The 17,737-nt window shown below is 44.5% G+C and overlaps 1 protein-coding gene across 2 annotated transcripts in view; it reads right to left on the reverse strand.

The window, feature by feature from the left end:
• Positions 1-17,737, reverse strand: part of ATP7B (ATPase copper transporting beta) — a 1,159,214-nt gene that overhangs the window by 550,726 nt on the left and 590,751 nt on the right. For both annotated transcript variants that reach the window (XM_069640108.1, XM_069640109.1), the window contains exon 7: positions 3,998-4,172. In XM_069640108.1, the coding sequence (XP_069496209.1) occupies positions 3,998-4,172 (175 nt within the window). The remainder of the gene's footprint in view (positions 1-3,997; positions 4,173-17,737) is intronic.

The following is a 17,737-nucleotide window of genomic DNA, read 5'->3' on the forward strand; positions in this document are numbered from 1 at the left end:
TAGAGTTGTCAGAGTTAGGGAATGTTGAGAAAAGGGCTTGTGTTTTAACATAGGGTTAGGACCTCTGTTTAAGACAGGACCACGACAATTAGAGAATGTTTTATTTAATTCCTTAACCCCAAGGTACACACCTGGTTAGGTGAATTTTCATTGCATGTTCTTTGGGTAATTGCAAAGGAGGGACTTGTACAATGGCAGCATGCCATTATGTATTTGGGAATTAGGGAAATATCCTCTGAGGAAGATGGATAATAAGTTTCTCCTAAAGGAGTCCCCACTTCCCCCTGACAGCCATCTCCTACCACATGATCCTCCCTCCTGATACCAAACCCAGGGTTAAGATTAGGTAGTGGTTGCCTTCCCCTGGCCACATGGAAGGAGACTTTCGGCTGGGGTTTTAGTGATGATTCTGTAGAATTCATCAAACAACCCTCTTGTTTCAATACTAGCCTTTTTCAGCAGCGTTCTTGGGGGAATGTCAGGATTTCAAATCAATGCTGATAAGTTAATGCTGCTTTCACTGGCAACAATATCCTAGGTCTGGCTCCTGAGTTCAAGCATTTCCCGTTCAGGATACCTTCTGATAAAATACATACGATTATGGGTCCTAACAGATTTCTCCGGCTTGAACCAAGTCAACTCTCAGTCACTGTGCGAGGCAATTTGCTTGGATCTGCAGAGATGGAAAGTCATAGGCTTATAGCCCTCAAAATGAATATTCTTGCTAGAATTGTATTTCTATTCATGATGCTTTCCACTCCAATTCCCACGTCAATGCCCTCAAAATGAAAGATACATTCCTTAGGTTTCTTTGGGATGAGAACCGCACCTATTGCACTTCGTTCTACAACCATTGCAAGGTGGAGTGGATTTTCCAGACAGTTTTATTATTGGGCTTCCCAGTTCTGTACACTACCAGATTACTTTAGAAATACCACCTCTTATCAATAGGATGGTTTAAAGAACCTGACTCGATGAACGGTGTCCTGGCAGATGGTTGTGGGTCCCACACGCAGCAGTTCCAAAGGTTGTTCGTAACTACCCAATATTGAGTCAGTTTTGGAAGATTTAGAGGGATAGTACATTTTCTGATCTCCTCATATCTTGGCCCTCTCCTTTTAGAAATATATGGGTTACTCCATTTAGTGAGGAATTTCACAATGCAATTTGGTTCCAATCCTGGTTTGAGGTGATCGTGAGAGGGCAGGACAGTTATGGAAGGATCATAATTCATCAGTATTTTTGAGCTGGAACAAAAAAAACTGTGAAATTGCCACTATAGTTGTTCCAACATTTGAAAATGTTCCTCTCAAGAAAGGTCAAGACAAACAGTACAAAAGTACAAAAGCAGATTGTTGACTGCTTCACAATGTCTAAAGGCTTATCTACAATGTATATGATTTTGTATGATGGACAGTTTGGGGGCTCCATTTGGGTTAGGATACAATGGGTGTAAGACTTGAGACCACATTTTCAGAGAGATGTGGTGCACACTTTGTGAAAATTCATACTGCTTCTCAGTCTCTTCACAACATAAATTACACAACATGAAGCAACACCGAAGGTATTGACCCTTGTCAAAACTGGCCAAGATGTATCCAGCCATATTGATAAATGTCTGAGGGTGTGTGGAGTCAAAGCCTCATAATTAAATGTAAATTGACCGCATTTTTCCATCTGAGGTTCTTTCTTGGATCAAGAACCTAGATGAACACTGGATTCCCGTGATAGAGAAGAATTATCTTTTGAACTCCTGCATATGGTCCATTTATTGACTATGGTGAGAGCCTACCCAGCCTTGGTCTGGAAATGACCCAAGCCTCCAACTAAAGAAGAGTGGCTATGTAAAGCTAAGGAACTATTAAATGGAGACTACTACTGTCTGCTTGAACAAGAGTCTTATACACTTAGAGGTAGTATGGTTTACATTTTGATGGAAGTGTGGGTCAGTGACCATATTTTAACCTTGATTACCCCTGCATCATCTGTGTGAGTTCATGTTTATGTCACTAGAACACTATGAATCCAGGCAAGGATCTGCAATAGGGTTTGCGGGGTAAGGAGATGGGATAAGTTACAATTTAAGACACTGGGCCTCATTACAAGCATGGCGGTCTGCAAATAAGGGTTCTGGTAGCAACGTACCGGCACCCTTTCCGGCCCGCCACAATACGAGAATGCCTGCAGGGACTGGTGCTCCCGGCAGGTCTGACCTACCGGGAGCACCCTCCCCTGCAGGCATGGTTTTCACGGAAGCACCGGCACTGTTAGCAACAGTGCTGGTGCTTTCATGTCCCCATTCCCGTGGAGTCCAATGGCACCAGGATATCAGGCGTCAGAAACAGTGTTATGAGGTCGGCGGCAACCCGCCACCGCTGACCTTGTAATGAGGCTAGTTAAATATGTGGTTTCGTTTTTGAGAGGATTTCACCTGCATGGTCATTTGTGGTGTACCCTGTTAGGAGAGATGCTGTTATCTGATTCAGCAATTAATAGAAACATCATTATGAAATGTTTTCGAAGATGCATTAGACACTGGTTGCACTGCCTCAGATCGCTACTGAGCCTGAATCTGTCATATCCTCCAGGTAGGGACAGATGATATCCCTTGCTTATGTAGGTGTAAAACCAAGATGCCAGTAAAAATTCTTGATTCCAGCTTCAAAATGAAAGAGAGGACTATGAACCGATAGTGGCGGTCACCACACTGCAAACTGAAGGAACTGGCGATGCTCCTTTCTGACTGAAATATGTAAGAATGCCAAAGATGTCAGTCCTACTTGGAGAGGAGGGGAGGGGAATAATTGTATGTGGTGTCTCTATCGAAAATTAAAACCATTGCACAGATTGGTTGATCCTCTTTAAGTCCAATGACAATCCGAAACCTCTTAAGGCCCATGGGACGACAAAGATGACTGAGTAAAAGCCCAGTCACCTGACTGGTTTGAACTGCAACTATTTCTTTCTAGTGTACCAGTTCCCCGAACCCTTCAACCAGGGCTTCTATTCCAGCTGGTATACAGGGCCAAGGCTGGCCGTGTTGGAGGAGGGACAAAATGTAATTTTTGTCAGATAACCAAGTCTGATTATCCTTAGCACCAGGGGTTGTGAATGCATTCTGACCAGGTGTCTGCAAAAAATGTAAAATTGCACAAACTGACTTTGCAGTTATATCCTCTTCTAGTAATGTAACAATAGAAACTATTGACCATGTACTTTTTATGTGGGTTAAGACTTGAGACTTGTTTACAAATTCCTATATTTGTGGTCAGCAGCACATATATAAATACAAAGACTACCTTTTCAACTGCGCTGTGGGATAATAAAACACAGAACTGAATGAACAACCACATGGCTGCAATCTTTGAAAATCTTTTGCTAGAAAGGATTCATCACTTAAGAAATAGACATGTTTTTGCTGCTCCTTAGCAAGGCAATTACTATTTATCTTCTTTGTTTTCTCAGCATCTGCACCATGTCCTTTTTAAAAAATACTTCAAGTTACAGGTATGAACCCTTATTCATTGTCTCTTTGTGTTGTTATTTTTCCTGTTCATTTTACTCAAATATTTTTCTGATTCTTTTCCTTAATAATTTTGGTTTATGGTATTTCATTGGGGATGACAAACATCTGTTTTACATTTGGATTGACACTGCCAGAGTCCACTCCAGATAATAAATTATAGTGTCCAGAATAGGGGCGTGATTGGAGAACCCAGGGAGGGATACAGGAAGGCAAACCAGGTTGGGAGAGGATGCAACTTTCAGTATGATAGTATTTCCTATGGCTTCCTGTCCTAAAATATTTACTATTTGACCTGGGAATTTATTTCATAAACCAAGGGCCACAAAGTCTTTCCCTATGATGAATCCCTTCCATTAAATGGTACTGTTGAAAGAATATAAAACATTTATGATTGAATTGAAATAAAGGGGATATAAAATGTTCACAAATAAAATGAAACTAGTGAAGAAATACAACCTTCAAAATACATACCTGAACAAAAGTACAGAGGATTAGGTAGATAAGGTTGAGGATAGATAAGCCTGGAATAATATTCTGTTCCAGTACCATAGATTCATGGTCTTTACCATTTTCAACTAACATATAAATCATAAAGGCTATGACCGGGATACCAAATAAAAGGCTGAATAAGAAGGATCCTTTCCACCTAAAAAAGGAAAAAAAAAGATCAGCAAGGAAATAAATGTTTTGGTGAAAGTGCATGATGCAAAGTTTAAAAAAACATTTAAAGGATAAAAGTCGACAAATCATTTTGCATTTTCTCTAAACTATATGTGTAGCACTTACATTCAATTCAAGCATTCAAAAACTGGGCTTACAGAATAAAATAATTGGTTTACTTAACTCACAACAGCACTTCTCCAAATAGTGATCCTCATTAGAGTATCCCCATCTCAAATTATTTTCAAACGTATAGCAGTATATCACTGACTTTTCAGATCACGCTCTCGGCATGTATGTGTCCCCTCCCCTTGTCTGCCCTAAATGCCCTAGCAGGTGCAAAAAGTAAGTTTACAATATGTCCTCTCTCTAAAGGGATTGGATTATTACATGAGGAACAAAGTATTCTTCACACAAGGAAGAAACAAAGGGGTAGTGAAAGTTGAGGGGGAATCAAAAGGAATCATTTATAATGGTTGTTTTGGCAGCAATAGTACTTACCTTGCCATCAATATCCATTCAGATAGATAGTGCTCAGTAAATGTGTATGCCAATGCTCATTGGCACAACTGAACGTTTGGAGAACAGTAGCATGTCTAGAAAAAAGCCATTAAAGTTGCTGCAATTCTGGTTCAAAGAGTCCAAGCTGTTTAGCTGCTATTTCATCCGCAGAACACTTACAATTTCTTACCATGAGTTATTATTTTGAGAGTCCAGAGTGAAATATTCTTCTGTACTGAGAGGAGCAGAAGCCGTCAGAATGGCTGTCGTCATGTTCTTTTTTAAGAACATGACGACAGCCATTGATTGATGAGATTCACGCATGATTCCAACAGAGGGGGAATATGTCTTCTGAGGAATATAATTACCTTCTCCATAAAATGTGGTCAAAGTAGCTTCGACACAGAAGACATGAATCACAGCAATCTATTGAACCTAAATGCATGCAAGGAGAAAAATAGACCTGAATTTGGGCAATCTATGAGGACACTGGTTTACAGGTGAAAGCATGCAAAGAATTGCGTTAAATACATAAAAAAGAAATACATTGGTTTTTTACAAGCCGTTCTCAGGAGAACTCCTCCTAGTCGTTGTCTCCAGAGAGTGATATGCAACCAGAGTTTGAGAGTAGTGCAGGATACTGCTGGCGCCGCCGCATACAGTGGAGATAGCATAGTTGTAAACTCCCTTTCACTCACTGATCTCTGAGTATGGCTCTACAAGCACCTGACAGTTCTTCCTACATCCCTGTACTGACCGGCCTGACTGAGTAGCTCTCTCGGTCAGTCTCCCTCATCTTGAACTTCATAATAAACATTTTACTAGCTTCAGTTATAAGACAATACAAAGCAGGGCTCTCTCATTCTCGGTGTCACACAGTGGACCCAACGTGAGCTCATTCAATGTATTCAAAGTTTACTCAAGACTTCAACACCCCCAAGCAAATCCCACAGGAGGGTTAGCACAAGGCATAACTTAAATTTGCTTATCTTAATGTAGTCACAACCTTGCCTACAATGGTCCTGAGCACTACATGTGCAATAAAGTAGGGACAACTGTGATTCGCATAGATCACCTGAGCAACCAAATGTTGTTGGGGATCTATGTGATCACTGCATTCTTGAAAATACTGCATTCGGAAATTCTGAATGCAAAAATGCAGGCGCTCAGTGATCACATAAATATCTGTGCCATTGTACAATTACACAATCCCTACCCTGCAGGACACACCCGCATCCCCCCACCCCCCCGAGTACCTTGTGCGATATAATGGGGTATAGGCATTTTTGTCTGTGGCAAATGCGCAGTAAACGAATATGTGGGGGGGGTTCTCGGTATTTCCGCATGGTACCATGTTTGGAACACCTGTGGGGTTTATTACCAGGAGGGTCACTGGACCCTTCCCTCTTAACTACATGATCCCCCTGTGGGTGGGCACTGAAAGCGGACACTGGACTAAACCGGGCAATGTCAGCGACCTTAGGGTTACATCTACCCATCCTGTGAAGGGTGGTTGTGCCATTCTGGCAAGCCTCTCTCCATATCTCCCTTTCTATCAAGTGGGCCCATTTCAGAAGCCAGAAAAGCAGTTTAAGCATTATTGCTTATTTCGATCAAAGGCACTATGGGGGTCGTTGGACCTCACCCTCTTTGTTCTATCCAGTTTGTGTTACCTCTCTCAGAGACCACAGCACTGTGTTGCCAGAGTCCTGCCAGGGATTCTACCTTAGCTAATTAATAGGTAGTCTGCCTCTTGGGTGGGCTTACTTCAGAGTGCTGGGAGTCACACAACAGAGCTAGTCAATTAGTATTTTGGGGGCCTCCTCTTTACCTGGAGGGAGATGACCAAAGGGAATCAGTAAATGGAGTCCTTCTTTGAATTCATCCAGACCTGGAACACGTCTCACTTCTTCACTCTCTAGTCACCTACTCTGCCTCGGACACCCCTGTCAGCACTGTCATTGGCTCAATCTGTTGTCTCACATTAATTTCCCAGAAATATTTCATCCCCTATTAAACAACTACAAAACTCAGCACTACCCTGTGGCCCCCACAAAACATTCCCCACTGCAGTCCAGATGAGTTGTTAAATTAAAAGAGGTGGGATGTCATGCTCTCTTGTGTCAGAGTCAGAATATGTTATCCCCTTGTAACCCACTTGTTTACTTTGTGGGGTGAAATTAAAGTAAATAATTGCACTTGTATAGTTGTTTGTATTTACTGTGAGTAAGATTTTTGATAAATGAAAGATTTGAAATGTTCAATGGAACTGTAACACACTAAAATAAAAATGTAACCTACTAAGCAGCTCACCCTTCGCTCCTGTCTGACCGTGGCAGATCCCAAATGTCACAGCGTTCACCTGAAGATGTAATCATTATGAATGAAATATTTGACAGTTCACTTAGGGAAAATAATATGAAGTCATATATCTTTGAGACCCATGACGTCGTCCTTTTAGAGGAATTATGGTTTATGGAAAAGTGGTATCTCAACGGTTTTACGACAATTCATCAAGGGGCTCAAAAAGCTCAAATGGGAAGACCATATTGTGGTATGATGATTATGATAAGGAACTCCCGCATATCCTGGCTTGAACAGCTGCCAACTAGTAGGCATGGGATTATTGCGGGGAGGATATCATTTCCCTGTCTTGAAAATTCATTTCTTAAAATTCCATGGATCATAATCAGTCTATATTGGAGCCCCGCCCATACCAATCTGTCTGACTTCTTGGATGATATATCAGATTTCTTGTCACTAGTGTCGATAAAATATCCTGATGACAACATTTTGTTGGCTGGGGATCTAAACTCTAATTGTTTAAGGGAAAGTGCCTGTGCTGGTGAGAAGGCCCCTTCTATTAGATATGGTTATCGATGGTCTAATTTCTTTGGAGATTTTATTTTGATTAAATTCCAGGCATTTCTGGAATTAGACTCCGTTGCAGCCGCCAACATCTCTTTTCCATCTAAATCCAATCTAGCAGACCTGTGCAGATATTAGTGTGTCAATCAGCCCCCAGGGTCCCCAAAACCTACTGCCCCACCCATTGGGGGGCCTGTCTTGACATTTTGTTGTGGTCCTCTCCCCCCACCCCAAAAGGATGGGGGGGCACCTCATGCAGCCGTTCGTAGGAGCCCCTGGGAGGCCAAGACAAAATGTCGGACAGGCCCCCCAATCGGTGGGGCAGTATGTTTTGGGCACCCTGGGGGCAGATTGGCACACTAATGTCTCCATAAGTCTGCTTGATTGGATTTAGATGGAAAAGTGATGTTGGGGGCTGTAATGGAGTCTAATTCCAGAAATCTCTGGAATTTAATCAACGGCTCTTTCGCCACAATTTCCAGCTCTCAGTCTAATTGTATTGCTGAGCTGGTTTGGATAAAACATTTTCAATCTATCTAAACTTGGGGAATCTAATCCAATCAATTGTAAGTTGAAAAATGGTGAGAAGTGGCTATTAACCATGGATAAAAACAAGATAGAGGATCTTATCCGCAGCTCAAAGAAATCGAGAGAATCTGGCCCTAATGGTTTGACTAATGAGATCTTATGCAAGTCTGCTGGATTGTGGTCTTCCATTCTACTAGCCCTGTTTAATAATATCTTGAGTTCTTGCAAAACACTACCTTCCTGGAATATTGCAATAATCATTCCAATCTTTAAAAAGAGGGAGAGATCCAATCCAACCAACTACAGACTAATAGCTTTAATGGGTAAAATCTTTGCTAGACTGGTCCTTAAAGACTTGGAAGACTGGGCAGACCAGCCAATATAATATGGAAGCATCAAACGGGCTTCTGCACGGGTCTTTCTACCCCATTAAATAGCACAATATTGAAAATCTTGTCTACAAACAATGTAAGACAGACGGGGCTGTATGTGGCGTGGATGGATCTCTCGTGCATTTGATACTATCAATAGAGGTAAGCTATGGTGCAAATTGAAGAAATGTGGCATACCTCATGGGCTCTTAGCAATAGTCATCCATCTGCATGAAGCTTCCTCTATCCTGGTCCGTCTGAACCTGGGTGGAGATTTGTCTTAAAAAATAGTGACAACTAAAGGCGTGAGACAGAGGTGCATAGTAGCGCCCTGCTTGTTCATTTTGTTTTTGGCTGACCAGTGGAAATACCTCATGGGCCTGGCATTTGCTCCCCCATGGTTGGGAGACCAAAAGATCTGTGCTCTAGGTTATGCGGATGACATAATGTTGTTGGATTGCACGGAAATTGGACTACAAAGGCTAATCCTAGCGTTTGCAAACTACGCTAGAGAAAACGATCTGTTGATAAATCCCTATAAAACTATCGTTATGGCTTTAAAATCCAATAAGGGAGGAGTGGTAAAAAAAAAATCTGGGTGGTTTCTTGACAATATCAAAGGACCCGTAGTAAAAGAAACAAAATACTTAGGCTACCAAATTAGAGCAAATTCTACAATTGTAGCGATTGAGACTTATCTCAATAATCAAATCAGACAAGTTTGTAAGCCAAATGAAATCAATCTTACATAAATACTGTAAATACTGTAAATTCACTTTGGCTCCCCTTCTGAAATGTTATCAAGGTAAAGTAGTTCCAGTTCTGATGTATGGGATGGAACTGGAATCCTCAATCACAAAAATCAACTTGATTTGATTGAAGGGTGGATTGTGGAAAAAAGTTCTGAACCTGTCACCCTCCCTATCGATGCCTCGGTTGAGGTACGAGCTGGGTATCCAATTACTAGCCTCTCGAGTGGAATGAGAAAGAATTGCCCTATTTAGGCTCATCATAGTTCCAAAAAAGAATTTTCTATATGAGGACATTAAGCGTCTTCTGGATCTAAATACCAATGGTTTCTAAAATGATCTAAAAAAGGACGTTACGTGACAGCTCATACTATGTAACTCGTCAGAAAGGGAGTTAATTGATAATCCAGTAAAAGTAAAGAAAAAGCTTGCGGAAAGTGATTGGATTGCAACAAGATCTTTGTTTGTGGAGATTAAAGGTTTTGTGGACATGTAACCTCTGGATAGACCTTTGGGTGAGTTACCAAAATATTTGATACAATTTCCAAATAAATACTGGAGAATCAACTTTTTGAGGGTCATAATGAATTTGGTAATAACAAGAGAAACCCTCAGGATAAGAAAATAAGCTCTGGAGAGTGAGGGTATATGTGACCTATGTGACTCGAATAGTGAAACATTTGTTGATGGAATGCACAGGTACCGTGAGTCTGAGAATTTATTTGTTTGGGCAATTTGTCCATGATTCCAATTCATTGATAGCCGAGGATTATGGAAAGGGAATGAGGTCTTCTTAGCGCTGGAAGTACTGAGACGTTTAAAGGTGATCGAAATCCTGGTTAAGACCTGAAGGTCTACAGCTCTATTCCTTTTGAAAAGGAAGTTTGAGCCTTCCCAAAGAAATAGACACCATAATGAATTTGGAATGTCGAGTTATTAAATCAATGTAGTGGGGGTCTATACTGAGAAATATGTTGACATTTTCTTCGTCTCATCCCCTATGACTTTTTATGAAAATCCAAATGTTTACTAGATAATGAATGTCATTGATTTTCAGGTTTTTTTTTTTGTTTAATTGATTGCACGTAAGATTATGTTATTATCGGTTTCCGTTGTCTTTTCTTTTTCTTCATCTTTTTTCTTTTGTGTGTTTTGTAAATTGATGATTTTCATGTTTCTCGTTTTTTGTGGAAAAATTCTAATTTTGTCTGAGTCACAAATAAAAAAATAAAAAAAATGAAAAAAATATCTGACAGCAAAACAGAGCTATAAAATGCTGGCTCACCTAACAGAGTAGACTTTTCATTTAACATTATGCTACAACCCTCGCCCAAAACCCCCTCTGGCAAACCCATTGGCCAGGTCAAGTCAGGACTTGGGCCTCTAGAGCCTAGCATCCTCTTCAAAAGCCCTCATGGGGCCAGTCCTGGCACCTATGGTGCCAGGCTCATACACCATTAAAGACAATGGGCCTCATTACACGGTAGGTGGTAATGGTTTACCAGTACCGGTAAGGGTACCGGTACCGGTAAACCCTTACCACCTTACTACGAGGTCCCTTTGCGGGACCCAACCTTAATGGCTGGTGTAGACCAGCCGTTAAAGTTGGGGCCCGCAAAGGGACCTTGGTGCTAATTACGATACCGCAATTTGCGGTACCATAATTAGCTCCTTCCCCATTCCCATTGAGCCCTATGGGGCAAAAATGGGAATGGGGAAGGGCCATGGAGAAAGGGGGAATTACCGCCCCGCCAACCTTGGAATGGGGTGTTAATTCCCCTTTTCTCCATGGTGGTACCGGTATGGTACCGGCGGCAACCATGGTGCTAATAGCACCATGGTTTACTGCATTCCGTGTAATGAGGCCCAATGTGCTTGGAAACTACTTTATTGTATTGTCAGCCAACATGGAGGCATCCACATAGCTTGGTTCCTAAGAACCAAGCTATGCGGTCTAGTGTTTTGGGTATGGTAGCCTAGGGACTACTTTACCTGGACTATTTTGTTGGGGCTATTTAACCCACACCCGAGCAAGACAACACGCTTCACGTTACTTTGCAGCTTGCAACGTGACGCTCACCGTGTCCAGCTATTCCCTCGAACCTCGGAGAAGCAGAACCTGCAAGGAGACAAAACGAACATCATTAGCAGCAGCATCTTACCTGCAGTCTTCATCTTTAAACACTTGCAGTTACTGAGAACAGCTTCCTCGAATCTGCACGCCTCTCGGACAGAATGACCTGAAAGAGGAAGATAGAGGCAACATTAAAGAAAGCAGTAGAGACATTAACAAATTACGAACTGCTCAAAAGGCTTACCTGGCTGGTCGCATAGCGCTTACTTATCGCATCATAGCACTCTTATTGCGCCATCATTTACCAGCGAGGAACAACCAGGCCAATTCGCAGTGCTGAATCTCCGCATACCGAAGGGAGAACAAAGAGACATTTTTAAACAAAGAAAGGCATGTAGGATAGCAACAAAACTAAAGAACAGCAATAAGACCTACCTGAACAATATCAAATGGACCGGCGTCAGTGAAGTAACTGGACCGCACACTCCCAAGAAAGACAACGCGTCCCTGCAAAGAAGGCAGGACGGAGAGCACGCCTATTTCTACCACAAGGCAGAACCTTCCCCGCAGACCACATCAGGGCAAAGCTGAGAAGCATACCAGCGAGTAACCCGGCTGGGTGGCCTCCCTGTGGATACCAGGTGAGCGTAACAGATCGCAAAGCCTACCACAACAAATCCACCTGGCCGCCATGGAGACATCAGAAATGGACCAATTGGCCCAATTACTAGGAGTGCTTCGTGCTGAGGTTCATTCTGCCCGACAAGAGACTAATGCCCTCCGGAGAGACCTAATAGTGACCAAAGAACGCACTGAAGAGATTAGCAGGCAATGCTTGCAATCACAAGCAGGACAGACGCCTCTACCTGGAAGCAATCCAACGATGCAAAGCCCCGCCATACCACCCACTCCGGTACAGATCACGTTACCTGGAACAGTGCTCCTGGCACCACCAGAAAGGTTCTCAGGCGACCCACGGAAGTATGCGGCATTCATCAATCAGTGCGGCATTCATCAATTAATTTTCTTTGTAGGCCTGGAACATTTCCAAACGACCAAGCTTGGGTAGCTTTTGTCTTATCCAACCTGAGTGGTAGTGCAGCAGATTGGTCGGTGCCGTTGGTAACCCATGCCGATCCTCTATTACATGACTTTGGCGTTTTCCAGAGAGAAATGGGAAAACATTTTGCTCACCATACCCAGGAACAAGCAGTAGACGATGAACTCTTGTCCCTCCGACAGGGGAATCAGGACTTGTTAACGTACATTGCCACCTTCAACAGACTGGTTGCCGAAACTAGGTGGACAGAAAACAAAAGAACCACGTTATTCCATCGAGGCTTATGAGGCGAATTAAAGGACGTCTTAGCCCACCCAGAGACTGTGCAGAATTCATAAATCTGGTCGTGCAGCTAGACCACCCGTTGCAGGACCGAAAGGCAGACCGGTCTAAGACGGACCCTTGGAACGTGTATGTTCGACCAAGGGAAAACACACCCCGTGTACCTGAAAATGCTGTAGAACCCATGCAGATTGGAAGGATACGGCCTCCATTAACAAAACAAGAGCGGGACAAAAGAAGACAACAACAGCTTTGTTTGTATTGTGGGAAACCAGGACATTTCCTGCAGGACTGTCCAGTAAAACCCCCAAGAAGAACACTCGGGGCCACAGAGAAGGATGAAGCTAAGGAATCGGAAAACTACCAAGCTCGACAAACGTAGAGGTCAGTTTGTCGAGTGAAAAGAAAGAGTTGCTGACCTCGCACTTTGCAATACCAGTGATCTTAATTAACCACCAACAGTCGTCAAGAATGCATGCCATACATCGATAGCAGAGCAGTTGGAAATTATATTGATCTTGATCAAGAACTGGCAGCAAAGATGGGCTTCCTTTGTGTTCTAAGACAACTATGGACAAGGTAACCACCGTGGATGGGGCAGAAATTGCTTCCGGACCAGTACCCCAGTGCACAGCCAGGGTAACCTTGCTGTGCCAGGACAGACATCGGGAGTTTATTTCATTCGATCTCATCAAGGCACCTCAGTTCAGGATAATACTAGGGATGCCATGGTTGGTTGCTCACAACCCTTTGATAGACTGGCGGGCACGAAAATTAACCTTCCCCAGTGACTGCTCCCCTGCCTGCTATTACCAAGAGGAAAAACCCGACATCTGTATCCCCATGACTCCCGGAGCGACAGTATCAACCCTGGGAGCAACTAATACCGTGACAAGTGAATAGCATGATTTCCAGGATGTTTTCCGAAAGGACCAAGCCAATACGTTGCCGCCGCACAGGCCCTATGACTGTGAGATCGACCTTGTTCCTGGTGCACAAATCCCTTGCGGCGGGATCTACGCTCTCACAGAACCAGAAAACCTTCATTTGAAATACTATTTAGACCAGTACCTTGCAAACGGATTTATCCATCCTTCGAAATCCCCCGCAGCCAGTCCTTTGTTCTTCGTACCGAAAAAGGAAGGAGACTTGAGAACCTGTATTGACTACCACGCATTGAACCAGATCACCGTGAAGAACCGCTACCCCTTGCCACTTATCCCTGAGATGCTAGACCAAGTTAAAGATGCCCCGATTTATACCAAATTGGACCTTTGAGGAGCTTACCACCTGGTCTGAGTCAGAAAAGCAGATGAATGGAAAACCGCCTTCCGTACTAAGTACGGCTTGTTTGAATATCAAGTCATGCCCTTCGGGTTATGCAACACTCCTGCGCCATTCCAGTATTTCATGAATGACGTCTTAAAGGAGTTAATTGATGTGTGCGCCTTAGTGTACATAGACGACATCTTAGTATACTCAGCCTCAGAACAAGATCATGTCAGGCACGTTCGTTCAGTCCTCACCAAGCTCCGTCGATATCACTTGTTTGCAAAGCTTGAAAAATGCTTTTTTCACGTCACCGAAGTAGAATTTCTTGGTTTTATCCTTACTCCAGGAGGCATCAGAATGGACGTGCACAAGGTAGATGCCATTCTGAAATGGCCTTCACCGACGTCTCTTAAAGGGGTACAAAGCATGCTGGGCTTTGCGAAATTCTACCGCCGGTTCATCCCAGACTTCTCTCAGGTTGTGCACCCAATCACATTACTATTACGAAAAAAACAATAAAAAGTTTGCTTGGACCGAAGAAGCAGAAGAAGCCTTTCAAGAACTTAAATGAGGGTTTACCTCCGCTCCAATCCTGCGACATCCTTGTCCAGACCTCCCTTATATCGTTGAAACTGATGCGTCCAGTCTCGCAATGGGGGCTGTCCTTTCACAGAGAGACCCGGAAACCGGCCAGCTACATCCTGTGGCCTTCTGGTCGAAAAAGTTCTCACCTCCAGGGATTAATTATGCCATCACGGACAAGGAACTCCTGGCTATCAAATCCGCCTTTAAAGCCTGGAGGCACTACCTTCTGGGGCCAGACACACCATTACAGTCATCACAGACCACGAAACCTGCAACATCTCAAAACAGCCAAATCCCAGTCCTCGCGCCAATTACGGTGGGCCCTTTTCTTCGCCGAATATGATTATGTGATCACATTTCGACCTGGAATCAGAAACGGAAAGGCGGATGCCTTATCTCGCATGGGCATAGATGAAATAGTATATACAACTCCAGACCCAGCACCTATCGTACCTGAAGACAAACTCTTGGGTATCACGACAGCCTTAACACAAGAAGAACTACGAAAAGAAATCCAACGGACAATGAATCCTGATGCCTACCTCGCTTGGCAAACTCAAGGAGAACAATATACTATCAATGACCATCTACCCTTTTTAGGGATCGCCTCTATGTACCCAAGAAGTAATTACAACAGCATATTATTTCAAACTATCATGATTCATTGCTCGAAGGGCATCCTGGGATCGCCAAAACCCTAGCTAAGGTGAAAGAGAACTTTTGGTGGCCTACCTGGCGTAAGGACATCATTCAGTATATTCAGTCCTGCGGTGTCTGCGCACAAAATAAATCACAGAAACAAAAACCATCTGGTCTCCTACAACCATTGGTCATTCCTCCAGTTCCATGGCACACTCTTTCCTTTGACTTCATCACTGATCTACCTCCAAGCCAAGGGTTCAACACCATCCTTGTAGTTGTGGACTGATTCTCGAAGATGGCCCATTTTATTCCTCTCAAAGGCCTCCCGGACGCAGCCACTTTAGCAAAAGTGTTCCCGGAGGGCGTGGTTAAGCTACATGGCTTCCCTTCGGTTCTGGTCTCTGATCGAGGCAGCCAGTTTGTTTCAAACTTCTGGAAAAAATGTTGTGCAATGGCGCAGATCGACGTTCGTCTATCTACCTTTCACCACCCCCAAATGGACGGCCAAACAGAGAGAACCAATCAGACGCTCGAGCAATATTTACGGTGCATGCTGCACCACAAACAAAGGAATTGGAAAGACCTACTATGGATAGCCGAATATGCATATAACAATTCTTTGCATTCAAGCACGGGACAAATGCCCTTCAATACCCTTTATGGCAGACATCCACGTACCTCAGAACTAGACCTTCCAGCCAGCTTGGAAATGCCAGCGGTAAAGACTCTACACACAACCATTACTCAGGCTTTCAAAAGGCCAAGGAACACCTTATTCATGCCAAAGAAAAACAAAAGCGATTCGCCGACCAACACTGGAACAAGGCCCCTTATTATCAAGTAGGAGACAAAGGGCCTCATTACGACCCAGGCGGTAAGTATCGGACATTACCGCCATGGCGTAAATAGCGTTTACGGCTTGGCCCGATGGTGTAAAGTGCGGCGCATTCCGACCCATCGGGCACGAGCTTTACGCCATGGCGGTAATGTAAAGTACGCGATGGCGGAAATGACCCCAAAACGGCACTCACCGGCGTCGTCCGCCGCGCTAGGTACACTTCCGCCATCCATCTTAGCGGTCACCGTACTTAGCGGTGACCGTAATTAGCGGTCAGCGTACTTTACGGTCACCGTAAATAAGCGGAACCGGAAGTAGCGCCATCGCGCCGGAACGGGAAAGAGCACGGCGGCCATCTTGAAAAACACAATCCATCGGCATCCTCCGCAACCACTGGACATCTGACCCTGAGACCCTGCAAAAACCAATACCTACCCATTTCCCTGCTCGAAAATGCCCAAATCTGTCTGAAAAGCCTGTGACCGGCAGCGGCAAGACCGGTTCACAAGGGAGGAGCTCAATATACTTGCTGAGACCCTACAGGAGAATTCCGCTGTGGTCTTTTCCACACAGATGACCCGGCCGGCTATTGTGAAGAAGAAGGCCATATGGGCCTTAGTAGCCCAGCGGGTTAGTGCGGTAGGGACCGTCCCCCGCAACGCAAGGCAGTGCCGGAAGCGCTGGGACGATCTTCGGCTCCGCGTCAGGAGCATCCTCTCGGCGAACCGCAACATGGGCATGGCGACCGGGGGAGGATCTGAGTCCCCAATCAAACTACAGCCCTGGGAAGAAATATGCGCCTCAACAATCGGGATGGAGTCCATTGAAGGGGTAGGAGGGATGGAGCGAGGAGCACCGGCATCAGTCGATGCAGGTAGGTGCCTTAAATGAAGCCATGCTAGAGTCACTGAAGTCCATTCATGTGAAGCCCAATGTTACCCCATAGTGTAAATGCAACACATCAGCAGGGCACTGCCTAGAGCCACATCTGACCTCCACCCAGTATGCATGCAGTATGCACACCCTAACTGCAGGCACCCACATACCTCCATGCTACTTCCACGCAAAAGTGAGACAACCTGTATGCCCCTGCCTCAAATGTGCCGCATCTAGTAACCCAAATGATGTCATCCATCACGATGCACGCGCAATGTACGCAGACCCATCAATAACACTCTTCCTCCTTTGCTCCACCACAGGCTCAAACTCAGAACCCGATGATGAGGACACACCTGACACCACACCTGTCAAGAGGGCCAGGACCACAGGGCCAACACTACAACCCTCCACCTCTGCTGCAGCAGAAAAAACACCATAGCAGCCAAAAGCCGGTGCCAGACAACAGGACAGGCCACTGACCGGCACCCCAGCAGGTAGCAAGGTAGCTGCAGCAGAAGCAGTAAACATCCCCCAAATGGTTCCCACAGAGGGGACAGGTTCAGCAGGAAGCAGCACTATGGGGGAAACTGCTGCCATACCAGCTTGCTCAGACAGTGATGCAGGGGATGCAGAGGATACTGATGTGGGACCCCCCACTGCCCACCTCCAATCCCCCACCCTGTCCCAAAGCAGCCCACATGAGGATGCCACACCGGTGCAAATCGATGATGACGATTGGCCATCCCCCCCAAGCCCTGTTGTAAGTCTGCAGGAGGGGAGCAGCCCCATGGACACACCACAGGCAATAGGCATGGCACAGAGGGAACAACAGAGCCTGGAGGAGCTCATAACTCGCCAGCAGCAACTCTCCTCGCTCCTTAATGAGCATGTCACGGAATGTG

The sequence above is a fragment of the Ambystoma mexicanum genome, chromosome 7q (assembly GCF_040938575.1).
Source record: "Ambystoma mexicanum isolate Mex_15411 chromosome 7q, UKY_AmexF1_1, whole genome shotgun sequence".
In the NCBI taxonomy this organism is placed as follows: Eukaryota; Metazoa; Chordata; class Amphibia; order Caudata; family Ambystomatidae; genus Ambystoma; species Ambystoma mexicanum.